This window comes from Amblyomma maculatum, chromosome 3 (assembly GCF_055883805.1).
Source record: "Amblyomma maculatum isolate TAMU_Amacu chromosome 3, ASM5588380v1, whole genome shotgun sequence".
Lineage (NCBI taxonomy): Eukaryota > Metazoa > Arthropoda > Arachnida > Ixodida > Ixodidae > Amblyomma > Amblyomma maculatum.
Window position 1 is genome coordinate 151,287,692 of NC_139346.1, and position 22,008 is coordinate 151,309,699.

Here is a 22,008-nt window from a genome sequence, read left to right on the forward strand (position 1 = left end):
CTGCATATGTAAACTTCTAAATAGTTCCTTATTCTCGTGTGCCCTGTACCGTATTCAGAGAACACAAGAAACAAAGATTCATGGTGATCGCCTTTATAATCAACATCATAGCTTTACAGCATCTATGTGCCCACCATTGGAGCAACATTTCATTTTTCATCTAAATAAATTATACATAGAAGAGTCTCGGAACACACTACAGCTCCGTCGTCAGACAACGGCATGGAAATGGGAGCCCTTGAGAAGGATTTTGATTGGCTAAGGTTGAAATGCAAAGTTTTTTCTCCCCCCCCCCCCCCCCCCCCCAACCCCCACTTCCTCCCCACAACAACAACAAGAGCGACCCTCAGAGTCCGTCCTGAAAGGCAGAGGGACAGCCAACACTCGCACACACGCACTCCACTTCCTCGCAAGGCAGAAACTTTCACAACCCGCTTGCACACTAAATAAGTTAATGGAGCCAGAAGAGACCCTTTCTGCCATCGCGGCATTGAATTTGTCGACAGGAACTACATCATCGCCTCCAAACGCAATGGTCATTAAGGCACGCAACTTGGAATGTCTGTACGCTTCACTCCAGAGTCTGTGTTTTCTAGAGCTGAGAGAAGGCGGCAGCGACCGCAACCTCGCTTGCCAAGCAACACTCAGATGGTCAGATACTTGAAGTCTGCCACAATGACGTCGTTCATCTTGGTCTCCTGTTCGTTTCGAAGCTTGAGGGTGTTGCTGTCGCCTTTCTTGCGTTGGATGTTCCGCTGTTTGCGTTCCTGTTTCTTGATCTCCTTCTTTGCCTTAGCCGAAAGCCGCTTCTGGGAGAGAAGAAAAGACAGGCCCAACATAGTTAATGTGACTACGACATTATTGTGAGAAAGCAACTGGGCAGCAAGGCTATACGTATCACGTTTTGTATCGGCTACAACTAGCGCAGTCCATCGTTACATGAAATAAGGAGTTAGAATGTCGGGACTAGATGACAAAGCTGAATGATTTCAGTTCTCGCGAATTGAGCACCCATTCTGTGCATGCCCTCGCAGTCATTTTTAGAATTTAAATGTCACAATTTTTACAACCTGTACGTATACAGTACTCCGCGATAACCCTTTCTAAATACAGAGCGGAAGTTATGGGCTGAAACAAGCCCTTTCTTCCTACGCAGTGGAATACAGTCCCCATAATAGTTTTCTTCTAAAACACTATGCATTCGTTACTTAATTCACATTTCTAACCCAACTGCCAATTTTTGGTGTCAAAAGATGAGAAAACAGTTTTCGTGATTACACAAAACTTGCTAAGCATGTCTCCTTACAAGAACAAGCTATTTCAAGGAAAGATTTTGCCAAGTGTACCACTGCCGATCACGCTAAAACTGAGAATGAACTGGATGCATTTTCGTTTCCGAGAGCTCGACTTTCTCACAATTCTTTTCAGAATTGTTAACATTTACTTTCCTGGGCCTGAACATCTTGCATAAGAAATATAGAGCTTCACCATGAGTGTTTAAGTGAAGTGAAATCCTTGTGCAGTAAAAATACAGTAGAACCCCTTTATAGTAAAGTCACTGGGACCAGCAAAAATATTTACTATATCAGGGTCTTCACTATATCAGTTGCTGGTGATGATACAGTCCTGAAGATGCTGTCTGGCAGTTAAATAGGCACTTACTGAACACGTCTTGTTGCTTAATGAAAAAAAAAAAAACAAATACCTTCCATCTCACTTTTATCATCTCTTCGTGCAATTTTCTTGTTATAAAATTTTTACCGCTTGTGAAAGTACCTCTTAAGCATGAGGACAACATGGCTATGAATGCAACAAAGTTCGATTTCATGTGAAAACCAAAGACTGGCATGAACATGGTGTCACTTTTTGCTGTTTCTGCCTTTTAAAAGGCAAATGATAAATGCACGAGGCAGTCAAGTGCTGTAAGACCGCACACGCTGCACCTCTACTTTCTGCCTACACTGCCTCATGCTTCGTGCCGCACAGCAGTAAATGTTCGCCCGTTTCTTCCCCTTCCCTAGTTCTTGCTGAACTTTTACTCTCGTTTACTTTCTGAACGGATCATGCCGCCTCCTTTCTATGTTGGTAGACAGCTTTACTTTTTTTTTCTACGCGCTGCATGCTTTCCCTCACGGCTCCAAGACCTCCATAAAGTAGGCTTCTTCTGGATGCTGCTAAACTTAACAGCAAAGCCACTTAAATGACCACTTGGTGTTATTTTTCTGTTTTCAAAAACAAAAAATCTTTGCCTCGCGATTCTAGACAGTGCGCGGGCGGTGATGTCATATCGTGGAGTCGTCGCCGTACCAAAAACGTCTTTACTATAAAGGGGGGAAAATGTACAGTTGTCTATGAAGATGAACTGGAACTTCAGTTTCACTTTACTGTATCCGAGTTTACTATAACGGGGGGTAGTTCTTGTTGCTAACATTCCACAGTGCACAACTTGGCAAAGTAATGTTGTTTCCTTGGCATTCAACATTTTGAGAGATTTTCGCATCTGCTACAGTAAACCCTTGTTATAAAAGACACTCAAGAAAACTCAAAAAGGTGTCTCTTGTAACCAAAATTTCGTATCAACTCGTATGTGGAAGTTTAGATTCCCTTATCTAAATTCTGTTCCGCATCAGTAGTCTTGTTTTGTTGCAATATGTTAGGAACCAAGAAGTACCTTCTTTTGACTGGGAAGTCAAAATGTCCTTATTGTTTCAGCCACTGTCATCACATTCCTGTGTGACTGAAACAACAGGGACATTTTGACTTCTCAGTAAAGAGGTGGCACTCCTTCTTGGTTCCTGACATATTGCAACAAAACAGGACACTGATATGGAACAGAATTTAATTAAGGAAATCTTAAACTGTCGCACATACGAGTTAATATGAGTCAGCTGCATTGCATGAGTGTGCCTGGGTTAATTTTGTCTCTTTATATAGTGTAAAAATTACTTTAGGGACCTGAAAAAGTTGTCCTTGGTAACAAAGTGTCTCTTGTATCCAATGTTGTTAACATGGCAAACATAGGAAAATCAAGCAAACCATTTTCAAGTGTATCTTATAACCGAGTGTCTCTTGTAACGAGATTTTACTGTTTCCAGTGACTGGTGGTTGACTATTTTTAAAATTTTGAACATTAAAATTATTACTGATTGAATTACAATCTATACAGTTGCATTCTAGACACTTTATAGATTATTCACACCAAATTTCACATTGATAATGCTAAAATAAAAACATGAAACTGGTGCACAAAAGCCATGTTAGGCCTAAAATAAGAAGTTGCAAAAAACAAGACTGGAAACTCTAAAGAGGTCCAGTACTGCTTGGTATGGGCAATGCAAACGTCTTTTTATTATTATTATCATCACTTACTGGGAGCATGAAATGGCAAGCCTGGTCTTGGAAAAAAATGTGCATAGGCCTACTGGCCCGCACATACCTGACTGCGGGCGACGCACTCTTTGACGCCTCACACACTTGAAAATGGGTCAGATCTGCACCACTCACAGCCACATGAGTGCCTTAACAGAGTTTCTCAATAAATTTCAAATATATCTGGCTGCGATCATTTTATATGTGAAAGAGGAACCATTTGTTGAGGTGCGCATCCCCTTACAATACGACTTGCTAAATACTTCTGCTGTTCACAGCATCTACGCTACAGGGGTGAAGCCCACTGGAGACAGGGCTGTTGCTTTTTTCAAGGCCACCCCGCAGATTAAGGCAGGGGCTCACCTTCTGACCAGGTGTGGAATCTGCCTTGGCTTTGGTCTCTTCGGGTTCTGGTACTCCATTCCTCGGTGCCGCTACTGCTGCTGCCGCCCCTTCGCTGGCTATTAAAGGCTCCAGTCCATCCGTGCTCCAGACCGACTCCACTTCCTCAAAAAGGTCTGGAGACAGAGAAAAAGTATTGTATTATATTGTATTGGGTTTTTTGGCGCATTAGCAACTCAGGCTATCACGCGCCAGGAACAAGGTTTGTTTTTATTTTGTGCATAAGGAGTGGTATATATATATATACAGTCGTGCCCCGTTAATATGACCCCCGTTAATATGGACGACCCGTATTATGGACAGTTTTTCTGGGGACGAAACCTTTTCAATGTATTTATGCCTCGTTAATATGGAAATTCGCTGTCCGGACAATGGACAGGGGAAGAATGCACGCGCCCCACTTGGGCCCATGTATTTTTGTCTCGTTAATATGGACAATGCTTGAAAAAAAGCACAGTAGTCCGAATGCAAGTTAAAGAAGGGCGCGCCGCCCGCGAACCTACGCGACAGCCGATACGGCGGGATGCCTGAACAAGTCCTGTGGGGTTGGAAAGAACCAAAGCCGGCGTGTCTCCGTTTTAAGGAAGGGGGGGGGGGGGGGGGGGGAGGGGCGGGGGGAGCGCAAGAGCGGAGAGGAGCGTACACAGCAAACCGAGGGCCAGCGTAAGAAAGACCCCGAAAGGGGGAACCAGGAGGCTTCTGGGTGCAGCGGAAGTGCCGCCGCAGTCGGGAAAACAGCAACATGTGGTTGCAATAAATTCTGCTGAACGTGAACAGAGTGGCCGGTAAAAGCGTAAAAGAGAAATGACAGGAAGAAAGACAAGTGCCTACAGTGGCGGTGGGAACTGAAGTTTTCTTTCCCAAAGCGCAATGTGTGTTCCATGAAGCCGTTAACGCTTTTCGGTGAGAGTTAAGACACGCTCACAAAGTACAGCGACAAAAGAGGCGACGTACGAACACGCAACCGGGACCGGGCGTCCCGTCCTGGACGCGCTTCCCTCTCATGCTCCTGGTTTTCATTCTTGTTGCGCTGTCGAACTGCCAAACTTTGCCCACTAGGCGGTCCGTATGTCGGCTCCGCTTTGAGTCAACGATGCGGCCTTGACAAGGTCTGAGCTCTTCGTAGTCGGCTAGCCATCGCTCTAAACTGTACTTCAGCTTGCAGTGTTTGTTTTATGGGAACACATAAAAACGGCGCCAAGAAGATGGGATGTTCGATTTGCCCTCTGCATAGCAGCTTGCCAGCTTGACTCCTTCGCTTTCTTACAGAAACAGTACAAGGCAAAAAAAGAAAGAATCAGAAGAACGGAAAGGCAGAAAGGTTAACTAGGCAAAAAAGTGCACAGCATCAGGAGCCTGTAGCCCTGAACTTGAGTCTGGCTTTTGGCATGGCGGGAGTTAAACGCAAAAGAACAGAGCTGAACGTAGGCGCGAAGAAATCTGTGAATACAAGCGGCAAAAGCCATCTCAGTCAATCCAAGCTGCGAGGGACTAGTATCGACAGCTCAGCTGTTTCCTCGCCTCAGGAGAATCTCAAGCAGCTACTTAGCGGCTACTTAGCTCAGTGAAGAGCACATTTTGGAAGTGGCGGTGAGTAGAGAATCAGACGCTGAATCATCGCCCAGTGGGGAGTTCGTGCTCGAAAGTTCGACCAACACAAAGCTGCAGCTTCACGGGTGTCATGGTAAGCGAGTCGCTTCAGGCTGCACTACAATTTTTTGAAGACAACAATGACAAGGATAATGCACTCAAATGTGCTGGTGTTCTGTGAAATTTTGAGTCCAGTGCACACCGTTATGTACAAAAGCAGTCGTTAATTACAATTCTCTTTTCTAAATAAAATCCTTTTCGTTTTTATTCATGACTCGTTATTATGGATGACTCGCTTTATGGACAGTTTTGGTCGGGAACCAAAGTGTCCATATTAACGAGGCACGACTGTATATATATATATATATATATATATATATATACATATATTTCCTAAAGGATGCAAAGCTCCTGAACAAACTTTAAGAAAAAAAACATATTTTTGTATATATATTCCTGAACAAACTTTAAGAAAAAAAAACATATTTTTGTATATATATATATATATACAAAAATATGTTTTTTTTTCTTAAAGTTTGTTCAGGAGCTTTGCATCCTTTAGGAAATGGATAACATTTTCAACTTCGACCAGTGGATCTTCTCCCAACAGCAGGCTGGGATGGAGAGGGATCTGTTCTGTGTAAAAACGTGCAAAAACATTTTTCCTTAACTTTTCTAGTTCAGTGCACAAAAGTAGAATGTGGTTTATTGTTAGTTCACCTCCGCATCTTTCACAGAGAGGTCTGTCGTGTTTCTTTAGAATGAAGCTATGGTGTCAGATGAGTGTGTACGATGCGAAGACGACATAAAATGACTGCGATGAAGCGTTTTTGGTGACTGCACGATTTTGTGATAAGGGGGAGTGCAACATGTAAACGAAAAGACTGGAGTGAAGGCAGCCCAAGCAACGAGACCGTAAAGTTTCGAACGGTGGTTCTCCATCTGCCTCAGCCAATGCTAAGCAAAATGCGCACAAATAAACTAATGCGCCAGAACAGACAAAAGAAGCAGTGTCCATGCGATACTTCTGAATTACATGCTACAGAATTCTTGTGATGTGAGTATACAGAACAAGTCCAAGGCATCTGTCCTTTTCAGTCCTAGTCTTGTGCTGGTCCTGCCAGACAGTAGCATAGCTATAGTAAAGGTACTGACGAGCTCAACTGAGCCCCCCCAACATGAACTCTCGCCAAATACAAACGCAGCTAAGCTCCTCTGTACTTCTACAAACACTAAGCCTGAATTTGAGGTTTCTTGGTTATGTCTGCACAGAAAACACGATGGAGAGGTGAGGAGCGCAGGAACTTGTGAGACTGATCGCTGCATTAGGAGAGAATCTATGTAACCACCCACAGGGTACAACACCACATCCAATGGTAGGAATGCCAAATTGCTCCGTGTACGTAGAGGCCAGTGTTTGGTACCACTTGTCTACTTTTGAGTTTTCAAACATAATTTGGAAACACTTCAAAAGTGGCACTCACCGGTGTCCTTGCCAGGTAGGGAAGCCCTGCGAGTCATGAGCTGGCTAATGGCGCCCACCTTGTTGAAGCCATTCTCTTGGAGGGCTTCCTTTATCAGTTGCAAATCCTGGGGAATGCAGAGAAGAGGCAGACATACTTTAAGAGAGCGTGGACATAAATCTTCATGGCCGGAGAACATTTAAAGCCAAAGTATGGACCTAAAGCCAATGACTAAGTCTGCGCTCTCGCCAATAAAAGCAGCATAGAAAACAATAAAGTTACTGTTAAGCAATTATCTGGCCATCCCGTATTGCTTAAGAAAACTTAGTTGGGTTAGGACACACTTCTCTGGGTACTCGCAGATGCACTCCTCCGAGAGCATCTTCTATCACACTACAATTTCTAATCCACACTGATGTAACTACCTTTGAGCATCACTCTGACAGGCATTACACGGAAAAGTTGTTCGGAGGTTTCCAGCAGAAATCGTTCCTGTTCCATCATACTTCCTCCCCAAAATCACTTTAATGCCACCTTCAAGCACTATTTCATGCTCACAGAAACAAAACACTCAGCCGTCGCTTTGGGACGTAAAACCCCACAAACCAAACCAAAACACTCAGCCAATTGAGGCTCAGGGCACAACTTACGTGGATGCCGGTCTCAAGCATGATTTGCTCTTCCAACTGCGCTGCCGCAGCATCGCCAGAAGACTCCCCTTCTCTACTTGAATTCTGCTGTTTGTCAACTTTTGGTGCCTTCGTTCAAAGAAACGAGAGATTAATTGGGCCGCACTGACACACTTCCCGTGCATGCATTCTCAAACACGAATGGAAAAAGTTCCTTGGACGGCACTGGCAGTGAACAGAGATAGCTGGTGACAAAGGCAAACAAACAGGCAGGCAGGAAGAGATGCGAGAGAGAAACCTAAGAAATTCCTTTGCGCACGCGTGAAACAGACTCAGGGGGCAAAAATGGAACCTTAATAACCTCGTCCAGTTTCAAGCCCAGATAAAGGCAAGTCCTCTTTTCAAAATGTTAGCTAGAGGGTAAAGGATCCTCCCCAAACGTTGTACATTTCATTTTGTGTCATCAACTTCCAAAGCAAGTGACCGCACTAGAGTTCTTGGAAGGACATTTGAGTTCGGTTACATACTACAGAACCCCATCCTGAGTACAACTATCCCAAAGATAGATATACATTAGCATAATCCCAATCGTTCCAGTAGAAAATCAGCACACTGTAGGAAACTATAACTGCAAAGAGAAGAGACGTTCGTTTCAGATAAGTGTTGTCCCAGCAGTGGCCAGTAACCTTCTGTATTACAAGCAAGACCTTACACCTGGATGACAAAGTTTTGTTTCAAAGTTCGATGCAAACTGCTTCAAAGTGCGAGCGTAGCTTGTTTTCCCTCGCAATTTTCAACAAGTGTAAAATAGCTGTTTCATGCTACGTTGTGCAAAGCCAACATAAACTGGCCAAAACTCTCTCTACATTTTGCTCGCTCTATTAGTGCAGTCCGTCTAATACTAAGGTATGACATAATGTACTTCTTATTCATACAGCACACAGCACGCAATGCTTGAACTTGAAAATAACTCAACTTACTTAATGCAACTTACTTGGCTTTTCATTAAAGTGTAATACACGTACCCTTTTGCTGGCAAAACACACAGGAGACAATGCTTTGATTTAACAATGAAAAAAGTGACGGGCAGCATGCAACGACTGACACAAGCAAGACAGCCAAATCAATGACAAGGCAATATTTAAAGAAGCAAGCGAGGGAGCAGGCAGCAAACTTTTTGCGACAAAAAAGAATAGGACAAAAAAAAAAATTCACCTTGCACACAGCAGGATGGGAAGGGGAATATAGCATAGCCGAGGTTCCCTAAGAATCGGCTTGCTCTGCAGATTAACATCCCTAAAATCATGCAAGGCACACCTCCTTTCCTTCCGTTAGGGGTGTGGCACTTGCCCACACAATGCAGCTCTATTAGTGTGCCCAACTATGAGAATTATAGGACAACTTAAAATTAATTACTTATTTCTTAGAATTACTTAGGGAATTCTAGAATTGCTCGAAACACTGGAAAGACACCTCCACTCTCAACAGCTCCGACAAGTGAGCACCAGATAATGGAACAACAAAGCAATGCAAGGTAACTTTACTGCAAGCTCATGCTAGTTAATAGCATAACAGTATAATTATTTCAGTGCATTTATAAGAATCACATTGTCCCACAATGTATTAATACAGTATACATCAGCTGCAGATGGAACTGCATGGAGGGCGGACACAAATAAGCAAATGTGGCTTTCAAGGAACGAACGCAGCTCCTAGCATGAGCTATTTTCCACATGTGTAAATTTAAGTGACCGCGTGGCCCCTTGCACATGCATTGAACACAACTGTAACCAAGAAAGCTGCCTTCTGCACAGCAATATAGTACTGCTTAATTTACAATCAGTCACTGTACTTATGTCCGTAGAGAATCAACATAATGTGTGGCAAACCAAAAAAAAATATTGACAGTTCTGTGAGTCTGGGCAGCTTGCGCGCTACGAATAATCAGAAAACAACCAAGTGAGAAACGCACACAAAACACAGTTTCGATTTCAGTCATTCCTCAAGGTCATACTCCTTCACCTTCTCTTTTATTGAAAGCACATTGGTGGTACAGGCCCAAAAGGGCCAAGGAGACAGCATATATACCTTCAAAGGCAACTGTATTGGTGTCATCTATATAAGTAGGCCTATACTTATGTAATTACATATGTACATTTTATCACACTGTGTGTACCAAGAAACTCGGTGTTGCGGGTTCGTGGCATGCAGTACACACACACACACACACACAAAAAAAAAAAAAGGCCGTGCTGAGGAGGCACATAAGCTAATAAGGATAAGTGATGTGAAAACATTGAGGGGTGGGTAGTGTGTATGAGAACGCTGCAGTGGCGGCACGGAGCCAGGGACGGCAGCGTTGAATCACACACTGGAAGCGGCAAGGTAAGGGCAGGGATTGAGAAGGAAATGACACACATACGACACAAATAGAGGGGGGAGGGCTGCCAATAGCGGGCATTAATTATTCAAACTTCGTGCTGGCTTACAGCTAATCGGATAGATGCGGGACCCTGAGTATTATCGCCGATTTTCCGGACGCTGTTGTAGTGGTCACCATTGTGGTAGGACAGGTGTAGTTCCACGGCATTTGGTTTGTCCGTGCCCTTCACCTGAGTACAAGAGGCAGAGATTAGTACAGAGAGGGCATCATATTGCATTGAAAGAATTCTGAAAATAATGTTTTGCAAAAGAGTTTCAAGGGCAAAAGGAGGCACTGTCACATCTTGCAGACATGTTTACAAGTCCTTCAAACCAAAGATAGGTTTGTATTTTTTTCCATTCTTTCATTCTAGCCTCACACGGTCGTCACCGCTTTCTTTAATTCTTTTTTTATTCTCGCCTGCCAGAGTTTCTGCTAGCTCCAACATATCACATGGTCTCGTGATTTTATACATCCCACCAGCAAATCAGCGCGTGTCCATGTCACCTGTCGCAGCACCTGCCAGCTCATCCACAATATTCCGATTGGTAAACAGGTTGATGACATCAGGTCGTCTCGTGCAGTCACGCCCCACAGACCAATCGGCGCTCGCTGATTAGGACATATGACCTTGTGACTTGATCAATGACTGGTCGAGAAGTTGATGACAACACATGATTTCTCTAGGCTAATTAAGAAATTTTGTGACGCGTTCTGGCTTCTTTTTGGAACGTGTGCTCTAACGCTATCAATATTTCAACTCTTTCATTACCACGCCTATTCAAATCAATCACCAGTGATCGATACTTTAAATCAGATTTAGATATGTTAGAATCGTTTATTGTGCACCTAGCACCACCCAGTGGTTGATCTAGGCACTGCACTTGTAGAACCAGTTTAAATCTTTCCACTTTGGCAAAGTTCTGATTTTTGATGCACCATTTTAAAAACTAATGTACATACATGCGTTGTTGCGAACGAGAGCATGGCGGCCGCCGTTGAAAGAAAAAAAAACAAAAAAAACCCTACCACTCATATTACAGCATTAACACCAAAGTTTTGTGATCAAGAGACTTCCAGCAAGTCAAATATCGAATCATATTGTTGGGTTTGTTATCCGACGGTGTTGAGTGATGATAATTATCCGAAAATGGCCCCAGCAATTCACTAGCGAGCTTTGACTCTGAGTCCGGGTAGTTTTATTCCATGAAAACGCATTTCTGAAGGTCCACCGCATGTTCCACATGAATACCCAGCCTTTACAGCCAGATCACAGCAGTTTCAGTTTGGTGCCTCACGAAAATTAGGAACTGCTTCACCAAATGACACGAGAAATTGTTTTACCTGTTTCCACCTGTAGTTTTTTATGTAGCTGAAGAACAGCCCAGTCAAACCAGTTTCTCTAAGGGTCGTAAAATGGTCTATAGATAGTTTATTTTTTTGCACAGTGTTCCTGGGTTACTGAACTTTAATATGTATATTCTAAATTTTCTGTGTTAACAATGTGTCTGTAGATATCGTGCCTTTTGTATTTTATTTTTATCAACTCTCCACAAAAATGGCGGTTTTCCTATTCTTTGTGTGTTCCGTAATAAATTTTTTGCTTTGTAACTTATGCTTTTTGATAGAGCATTCCATTATGTGCAATTTTGTATGCTGCAACGTGTGCTGTAGTGTTATTTGTACTGCAAAAAAAAAAAAGTTTTCTGAGACCTATGAAAAATGGCCGTTTTCTCGCGGTAACAAAAGAGTTAAAATGTTTGGCCTCTGTACTTTATACATCTTACCATGTCTGAAGTAGGGAAGGCATAGATTATATTATACGGTTATGCTCAAGTTATTCAAATGACAACAAATTCAAGCTCAAACTAAGGTCAACAAGTTTGGGAAACTCAGGTTAAAAGTTCTCTCTTGATATTTGCTCAGCACCTTCATCATGCCACTGTATGTAAAATTATTGGGTTCATTTCAGTAGCTGGAGAAGGTGGTCAGGTGAACCCTATTCTGCTTCCACAACTCTTCTTTGGACTTGTTTGTCCACGAAGGCAACATTTGTATGGACTTCCATACCATCCAATGCCATGAAATGACGCAGGTCTATATGACGGCACCCCTTCCAGTTTCTAGGAATTGTATGCTCACTCACGGAAGTGCGTTAACTTAGATTGGCATTTCTTAGTCACCCAATTTCTTTTATATTTATTCCTCTACTACTCCTTAGTTGGCATCGCATGAATGGAATTTGTAACGGAGCTTCTCTTAACAAAAGTAATGATTTTGTTAGTGTGTAAAAATTCAACCCACACCGTAACAGCTCATACAGGATAAATAAAGAATTTTTAGAATAGGACCTGTTACAATAAAGAGCTGCTGCCATACACACCAAACCTAAGTTTTGAAAACACTACGGCGCAAAAGATGATAGCACAAGAAAGAATACACCACTGCATGCAAACAAGTCGCAATCAGGTGGCATGAAAAATTCTTGAAGCTTTTTCGATTCAAAAGAAGGGGATCATGCTTATTAGTGATAAACTCTGTAGCTCTTCGAAAAAAAAAAATGAAATTTGCTATCTAGAAAAGTTTTTATGAAGATCTGCATTGCCATACATTATTTCTATATTCAGTGTCTGATGATCTGTCCTGGGTGGTGCTGGTGTGGTGGCTTTTGTTACCTTTGTTTTTGTTTTGCTTTTACATTTTAGGTTTTCACAGCTATTGCTTCGAACACTTGACGCTGCTTTTGCTACGACCAACTCGGCTATTGCTAAGATTTGTTTGGTTTATATTTTGTAACCTTGCTATAAGTGTTTAGTCATATCATTTGCTACTTGCTGTAACCGGCAGGGTTGAGAGCCGGTACAAATATGCCCCTTTCCTTGCAATAAACAGTTCGTATGTGCGCATGTGGTGTGGTATTCTTTCTCGTGTTGTCGTCTTTACACAGTAATGTTTCCAAGACATGGACCAACTCACCCCTCAAGCCGTCATTCTATACTAGACCTTTGCACTTCCTATTGTTTCAAACAAATGTTGAAATACTGCTAGTCCAGGTATTCATTAAACATCAATTTTGGTTAATCCTAACTTAAAGAGCCCTCCGCAAGCAAAACCAGCAAAACAAATATTCATTCAGCATTAGCTAATCAGTATACAAAAAAGGATTATTTATCATTCAGAAGGGCACTTCAATCAAGCACAACACACTGGCAAGTCAAGCCCCGGGACCATAACAGTGACAAACTGTCTAGCATGGCTACTACAACACAATAAAGTCTATTCTTTTTATCACCTGTAATGTTGCACCCCAAAGGGAAATTATAAAGTGCTCTTCTAGAATGAAAAAGCAACTTCTATAGACAAAGCTGTATTATGCATAGAGACAGAATGACACATCATGGCATCAAAGTTTGCCACTTCCAGAAGTAAAGCACCAACAGTTAATAGGGACAGGAGTTAAATTGTAAACGATATGCTTTGCATGACATTCCCTTTGTGTGCTTGACAGTAACTCTGTCTCAGATGAAGTTTTATTTAATTGCTGACTAAAATTTTACTCAACACAAAAAAAAAAAAAATTAAAAAGAAATAAAACAACCAGCTCTGGGAAGGAGGAGGAGGAGCAGGCTTAAATGAGCTTTTGCAATAAGTGCGCTCATGTGTATGCTAGCCACACTCACCTGCCACAGAGGAGTATTTAGCTGGTGAATGACGATAACAAGCTCGTGAAGCTTGGCAAAGGCAACTATGGCATCATTGCCCGCATAGGTTCCTGGCTGAGACAGGTTATGTACTGCAAGACGAGAGAAAAAAAAATGGGAAGAATTATTTTCCTAGAACAATTCATCAAAATTTCTGCCAGCTGAAATTACGGAAACAGTACTGCAACATTCTACTTGCGCAGCCAAGGCTACACAACTGCATGGCGTGGTGCAAAAGATTTAAAGACTAGCTCTGTTTATGCGGAAGTTGGAAAAGCTTGATGCAAAGTCTTTATCAAAAGTATACGGCCCAAGAGGTTCGCTTCTAAGCACTGTAACGCAGCTGCTGGCAGCAATACTGGAATATGAATGTAAGCTAGAGGAGAATGAGGGCGAGATTTGTCATCTATGAGATTTCAAACAGTTATGGCGTTTTACGAGCCTCGTCACTGGATTTAAAACAAAAATCCTTGGGCCGCATGCTTTTGACAAAGACTGTACCTACGTTTATACACCTTGAAAAGAATTCTTCAGCTTCAGCAACACAGAGATATCAGTTTTCCTGGCATTGCTGCGAGGTGTCCTCGAAGTCATCTTTTCAAAGCGTGTCAAGCAACTTCTGCAATTCACACTACACTCAATAGTACTGTTGAAATGACAACCTTTTGAGCTGGATCTTCACCTTTGAAAAGGGGGAAAAATCTGCACAAAAGAAAGCTGGTGAGTGGGGTGGTTGCGGATATAAGATGATAATGTTTCAGGCGATGAGTCGGTGACAAGGTGCATCCTCATCACGGAGAACACAGTTTTTCTTTCAGCACAGATTAGGTTAAGGCCACTGTCTTGGCAGCAGTACTCGCTACTGAAGGACCAGCTTCAGGGGATGAATTCTTGAAGCACAATGCCATGAATCTCGATAAGTCAACGAGAATGCACTTGGCCAAGTTGCAGACCTTTTTTGGTTATGAAGATAATGACCTCTTTTGCTGTGAAGACTGTTGCTTTGTCTCAAGGTTGTACTCACAAAGCCAGTAAATCATCCCCGATATGGAAGAATGAGTCATCACCAGCACTTTGACTGTGTCCTTGGCAGACTTCGACGCAGACATCCTTCTGCTACTGGGTCATCAGCGGGGTACAACTTAATAGCAACGAGGCACATGCTTTAATCACATGTGAGGATTGTGTGGATGGTACCATATAATGTGTCGCTAATGGCAACAATGTTGTGGACTGTGTTCTAGATTGTTCACCGATGATCCTCGAGCACAAATTGCGAAATAGGTTTGACATTTTTGGGGGGCTCGAGCTCATTGACGGTTTTCTGATCTCTCAAAGTCTTCCAGTAATGTTCTGCCACTACTGAATCGTGTGCATGCCACTCAATTCACCTTGACAGCCCATTGAAGAATCACCATAAAATTGCCCATTCATGCCAAACACACCTGTGGCAAATGTCCAGGGTAATCAGAATAGCCCCAGCTGCACAGCTCCTGATGCACATGCAATGAAAACTTTTGACACACTGACTTAAGAAGGCCAGTGCTTCCTGTTACTGCACATGTGCAACATTGTGCTCCCCCTTTCTTGCAAGCTATGAAACACTTCTGGCAACTTTGATACCACTTCATATGTCGACACACCTTCGACTTGCAATCACTGAGGGAGATCATTCTCTTGTTCAAAACAGGTGTACACCATAACCCCACTATATGCGCACCATTATGGTTCCATATGCCAAGCAAGTGGTATTCTGAGTTTGAGGTACTTTCTACACCTAACCATAACAAAAGCAAGTATAATGCACTTAGTGTGCAGCTGTTATGCTCCTTCAGGCTCCACAGCTACTGCAGAGGAAATACACAAGTGCTGCGAACACTAGAGTTTGTGTATAGAGTATTTCAGCCACCTTCCTATTGTAAGTAGCTACTCCTTGTACAGTACTGCATACCATGTAAATGAAAGTAAACTTGAACCCACTTATAACAGCAGCAGTTATGACCAGCACTTGCTTATTACAAATGAAAGTGGTTCTGTGGTCAAAATATGTATTCAGTGTCAGACAAAACAAACAACTGTGGCCACATCACTGGGTTGTAACGAACGAGGATTTCCTGTAAACTCAACCCTTTTATCTAAAAACTCTTGCTTCCCACATGTGCATCTCCCAGCCTGTGATACCACCGCTGAAAGAAATCGCCCGACCATTAGGAGTAATAAACTAAGTGGCATCAAACTTTCTAAAACTGCCTTCCCAGTGCACAGTAACCAGATACAAATTGTACAAGGTCAATGCATGGCTGGTATGGCAAGGTTCCCAAGTAGACAGGTAGGTAGATAGATTTGTTTACTGAATGGAAAGGCAGAGAGGTCGGCTGGAAATTTGAGCATCTGGCCTGCTACTTTGCACCAGGTAAGGGGAAAAAGAGAAGAAAGAGAGTCAAGATAGGTGATGATGTGATGAGAATAAGTATGAAACAAATACACAGGCACAGTAATTTGTTTCAAAAGCGTCTGGCCAAATGCCCAGTTGCAATTCTTCTGAGAGAGGGCTGCTTTCCAACAAACGCTTCAAGGAAGTAAGCATTGTCCTTTTGCATGCATACACTGGACACACGACTAAAATATGGTCCACAGTCTCCAAAGTCCCAAAGTGAAAGTAGAAGTGTGGCGAGCACAACACAGCTGCATTTTTTAAAGTGAAACTGCTGTGCACTGTCGGTGATCAACCAATGGCAAAGAGTTCAGAAGTTTGAACACCAGTCACGTGGTATACCCCCTGGCCCAGTGCCTGGCATTGCCGGCATAATGTACTTTCTGCAGTCTGCACTGCTAAGACGTACGGGCAGCGTGCAGGAAGAGCTCAAGCCAAGGACAGTGTCATTGCGGTGCAGTTCACACATTCTGCACGCAAATGCACTGCATGGTCCCATAAAAGACAGACACTGTGTTCAAATACCTGGGTGACTGCCCACAGTGGATTAGCGGCAACGCTTCGGTGCAGATGTCACTGATATCACACAGCCATGAACTGACAAGCCCATTGTATGCAAAGGACAAGCACAGCCTAACTGAGAGGAAGCTCATGAAAACAATGACAAGGATTCCAACCTACCACTAGCTGAAATCAACTTTTTAACTACGCTAATTATACTGAATCCCTGAGGCAGACTGCTGACAGCAGGAACCTCAACAAGAACCACATGACTGCAATGGAGAGCTTGAAAGTGCAATGATAGAGCCTGTTTTGAAGCAACAGGCACATAATAATCACTTCTTTAACACTTTTTTTTTAACGCATAGCCAAAACTTTTGTCTGCCCCTACAACAACTGCAATATGGCACACTCAATTACTACGAACCCTGGATATGAATGCAATCCGTGTGGTCATCAGATTAATTATAAATGGGCCTGACTAAATTAAAAACAAGGCAGGCAGCTACAAGATTCACGAGAGCTAGATACTAGTGACCCAACAGCAACATAAGAACTGCAACCCAAGAACACTCACAATGCTGGTCGAAAGGAACGTCATCTTCGACAAATGGCTCAAAGTCGTTCCTGTGCTCCTTCATGTACTGCACTGTCTCGAACCTGTACTTGAGGTGGTTTCTCGTGTGGCCTTCGAGTTGGTCATTGAGAGCACGGAACAGACAGTTCCTTTCGTGCAAAGAAAAAAAAAAAGTAGCAAGGTCACCTTTTCTATTTACAATGCTCAGCAACACAAATCCACTAAATATCAATACATTTTTCTCCTCTCCAAATATCACAGCGTATTTGACCAGAGGTAAAGAATCTAAGAAGAGAAGCTCCCAGGCATGAAATTAAGAAAATGCTAACTGCAATTTGATTGCACTGCTAAAGAGAAAGATACAAATGCTGCTTCATACTAAACCACTGAGTATTATGTACTCAATGAAAGGCAGTTGATAATGGCTTTTGGTTACAGTATTCGCATCCCTCATCCAAAATAAACTGCTCTAATTTGTAAAACAGCATTCAGAAGAACAGAGACACTGTTACAAAAAATAAAAACTCAACTCCTACAATATTGTCTCTCTTCATCCAGGTGGTATGCCTTTATAATGAAAGAAGGTGCTACTACCTCAAGGCCTGAATGCCTATTTTTATAAATTTTTATTGGTTTAAAAGTGCATGAACACAGCACTGACATGAATACTGTAGAGAATAAGCACTTCCCTATATCTATCACTTGTTCTGCATGTCACTCACGCGTTTACACACAAACATGATGCACCAGCCTGAACTCCAGTCAAAAATTCTTCCTTCAATCATAATAACTCGCACAAACAGACTATTCAAATTATTTTTCTCAGAGTAAAAGCAGGTATTGCAACTAAGCCCGTAACTAAATGTCATTTTACCTGTCATTTTACCTGTCTATGAAAGTAAAACAATAGTCAGCAAATTTGAAATATTTGTTTATGCTGGCACAATACAGACACAACTTGCCATGGCTAACAACACTAATGCACCATCTATGATGGTCATAATATATGTCTTTTCTCCCAGAAAACATTTACATTAAATATAAGCCTTTAAAAGCCAGCCATCTATCACATCCACTCGAGGCTGGTGAGCAGCGAACTGCTAAGTTAGCTAATGAAATAATTAGAGCATTTCAGTAAACCACAACTGTACATCAGGCAAAGGAAGACAAATTGCAATATCTGAGAGACAATTGTAATTTGTACTCAAAGTGGTCATTCCTATGCATCCAAACACATTTAAATTAGGTAATACATATTTTTGAAGGTGATGACTAAAACTTTAGGTGACGACACTACAACCTCACGCCGGATATTTTACACAAATCCTCCAGCCTATGTGAATTGTGCAAATACTAGGTACACAGGTTTATGACTTCAATAAGTACATACTCTCCTTCAATGAATACCAACACAGTTGTACCATGGTAATATGGTCCCCATTAATATGAACTTGAATTATGGACCACTTTTGCAGAGATTGATCTTTTGTAGAGAGTGTTGGCAGATATCAGAGCAAAAACTTCACTAATCCCAACACATGGTTCCTTTCAAATGTTTTACTGCTGTCCTGCTGTCAAACATTTGAAAGGTGCCTTGAAAAATTTCCAATGTTTTATTGAGGACCCTTTTTAATTTTGTGATTTTGTGCACTGCGGTGGTAACATAGGTACCAGGTCAATGTACTTTTCCAATAGCGATAATGCATGAGTGGCTGTGAAGGAAGCCCTTTCAGCAGCTTCTGAAAAGTTGAAAGATGTGTTAAGCAGAAAGTTGTGCTATTGCCATGGGATGTCATCATGCGCTCGATGAACCGCATGGTGTTTATAACTTCCACTACAGTATAAAAACCATTAGTGAAAAAAAGAAACCATATCATTAAAATAATAATAACAATCATGGTTACATAAGGAAAGCAACAGTAACGGTCTCACTGATGGAGGGCACCTAAACTGCATCACGATAGAAAAAAATGGAAAGACTGTCACCGCAGTCAGTGGACAGCTCAAGGTTAATTAAAACCACCAGCGGTTCCTCCTTATTTACACTGACATTACAGAGCTAGCAGATGCTTATATTTCACCTCCATCAAAACGCAACTGTCGTAGCTGAGATTCAATCCTAAAATTTTGTGCTAATCTGCCAAATGCCAAAGCCACTAGAAAAACTGCTGTGGGTCGTGAGATTAAGCTCCACAATTTTGTCTAGAGGAAATGCGAGATAAGTTTTCTCTTCTGAGAGTGTCCATCAGCACTTCAAGAGCTCACAAGTCACAAGGCAGGCTGTCAGAATCAGTGCTGCCACAGAACAACCAATTCATTTAGAATTCAGCACAAGCAACTTCATTTGCATGCAAGTAATTGTGTGGTATGTGTATGCTTACATGAATCTAAGCATAACATCATCAAAGTGTGGCATGCGGCATGGGTGAATTATCAGCAAATTTAAAATGTTATAAATGCATTCCTTCTTGTCTTAGCTTGCTGAAGTGGTGTGCATAAAATATGGAATGCATAGTTCATTGTCCTGCCACACAGTCCTCTTTAAGATATCAGTATGCTAAAGACAGACAAAAAACAAACCATGATCAACTGTTTTTGGTAACATATTGATGCAGAGACATGTTACTGCTCTTCCCCACTGATGGCCCTCAACCACATTTGACAGCACTAATACTGAAATCGATGCAAAAACCCTTTCTTATGTTTGCATGTTGCAAAGTCACTGTACTGATCATAACGGTGAACAGGACAATATACAGCTTCAAATCAACCGGCTGAGTTGACCATAAAATTAAGCCATAGACAAACTCTCAATGGGCTCTAATCCCACCAGCGGCATGTGGTGTGTTTTTTTTTTTTCTACTTTCTAATCAGTTATTTTAAAGCCTTACAATAATTACACATTAATTTCTCATTCATCAACACCATAACGTTTTTAAGAATGGAAACAGTCCCCAACAGTATTCTTGGTTTCAGTGACTGTTAGTTTCTTTCATAACCATGTTCCAAGGTATTCAAGTAAATTTTTATTTCATGTTTTTAAGGTTAATACTTCTGAATATTCCCTCGAGCAACCTGGACGATCATGCCAGCATTACAACACCTATCCATAATCCAGCAGCCAGAAGAGAAAAAAGAAATATCCCCAGCTGTAAAACAATATAGTTTTACACAACATATGTAGTGTATGCACTTATGTATGCACACTAACCTCATGAAGTGTCACGCGGAAGGCATTTATTAATTTTTACGTTAATAGCACCAGCAGCTAGAGAATCCCTTTTTGTTTTGCCCTTCCTTTTTTTTGTGGAAGCCAGTTTAGGCAGCCAGAGTGACAGTAGTATAATTGAGTAAATGAGATCAGGCACACCACTGTTTTCAGCGTCAAGGGGCTTACCCGTCACCCTGTATCTCCCGAAGGGTCAGCCCCATGGCCTTGAGCTGATCTTTGAAACACGTGAAATTTTCATCGTCGCTATTGGCCTTGTTCTTCTGCTTCAGGCTGCTCGGCTTCTGCTGCTGGTTGCATTTGTCCGACGATTTTCGGCGCGCCATTTTCCTCACGAATAAATGTTGAAGCTAGCCGTGCCTCTGCAAACGTCGCATGCAAAACAGCAAGCTCAAAGCGCGGCCCATGAGCATCCACCGCGCCCTAAGGCTGTTTATAACTGAGCGCGATAGAATGAGAAACGCGTTCCCGCAGTAAAATGAGCAAAAGCAAGAACACATACGCCATCATACAACCTTGCACGTCAGTCCATGCATTCCCAGGGCGAGACGTTCACTGCTGTGTGCCAGCCGCACTACAGCTGACGATATGGAAACCAGTGCCAACATCAGCAAGAGCGGTGCTCCGCTGCTCAAATATTACGCGCGCCGGCTACGATGAAACCGGAAATAAGATCTGCGTTTTCTATACGCGTACTCTCAGGCTGTATTACATCACCGACAACGCTGCGAACAGCACGTTATTATTACGGGGCAGGATGAACGACGCTGGACGGAGCACCCTCAATGGCCCCTTTGAGTCCATTCACAAAGGCTTGGGTCTCGGCCGTTCCAGGGAAAAGATCTTGTGTTTTATATAAAATTAAAACTACAGCTCAAGGTTCAAGCCTTCGTTGTTCGCCTGGACGCCAGCACGCAAATCACAATATTAACGCCGCGAAACACAGTAGTTGCAGCTTGATGTGACGACGGGCCGAATCGGGTACGGAAGGGAACATTTGGCATAATCACTGGTCCTCGTAGCCAGAATAAAGCATGCAAGCCTGGCCGTGTGGCGTACTCACAGGACGGGTGTGGTTACAGCGTGTATTGGGGATCATGAGGGTAATAGGCGGGGGTCCCATGTCATCGGGAAGATACATTTCCGAGACGATTTCGCATCGCTCCACGGCGACAGCCTCACTAAGAATGGATGCCCTGTGACGACCGAGTCGCCATCTGTCGGCAGCTGCTGCATCGACACAAACGGGGAGCGGCGAGGATGGGATGCGGGGAGAGAAAAAAGGAGGAGGATGAGAATAATTTGAATAGAGACGAACGGGGCGTGGGAGCAAGCTCGCGGGAACGGGCAGCTCAAACCAGCCTTCGACTCAAGCGAGTTTATGCAGTCCTTCGAACATCAATGCGGGCGCACGATCCCTCTTACAGTGCTCGCTACAGGAGCACTTTGATACTGCAGTGATCCGTTTCATGCAGTGATTTGCGCGATGGTAACTCGGCATCCCCACGGCGAAGATTAAAACAATGGTGTAAAATTGTTATGTGAGTTGCAGTGTCTAAATTAATAAATAACGTTATATGGTATATCACATAAACAGCGTTATAATGTTATATCATCCCAAGGACGCCCTGATAATCTATTTCTGTCGACGCTACGTTATATTGAGGATATCCTCTAGAAGTCATTACCTC

At 42.6% G+C, this 22,008-nt stretch overlaps 1 protein-coding gene across 1 annotated transcript; it reads right to left on the minus strand.

The window, feature by feature from the left end:
• Positions 1 to 314: 314 nt before the first annotated feature.
• LOC146196475 (OTU domain-containing protein 3-like) lies at positions 315 to 21,531 on the minus strand. Its single transcript, XM_084598207.1, has 9 exons — positions 21,381 to 21,531; positions 20,486 to 20,679; positions 17,089 to 17,237; positions 13,556 to 13,668; positions 9,943 to 10,065; positions 7,475 to 7,582; positions 6,846 to 6,951; positions 3,733 to 3,887; positions 315 to 809 (listed from the first exon to the last, which is right to left on the minus strand). Exons 2-9 carry the CDS (start codon positions 20,641 to 20,643, stop codon positions 645 to 647), a joined length of 1,077 nt encoding a protein of 358 aa, XP_084454333.1. The 5' UTR covers positions 20,644 to 20,679; positions 21,381 to 21,531; the 3' UTR covers positions 315 to 644.
• Between the last annotated feature and the right edge of the window lie 477 nt (positions 21,532 to 22,008).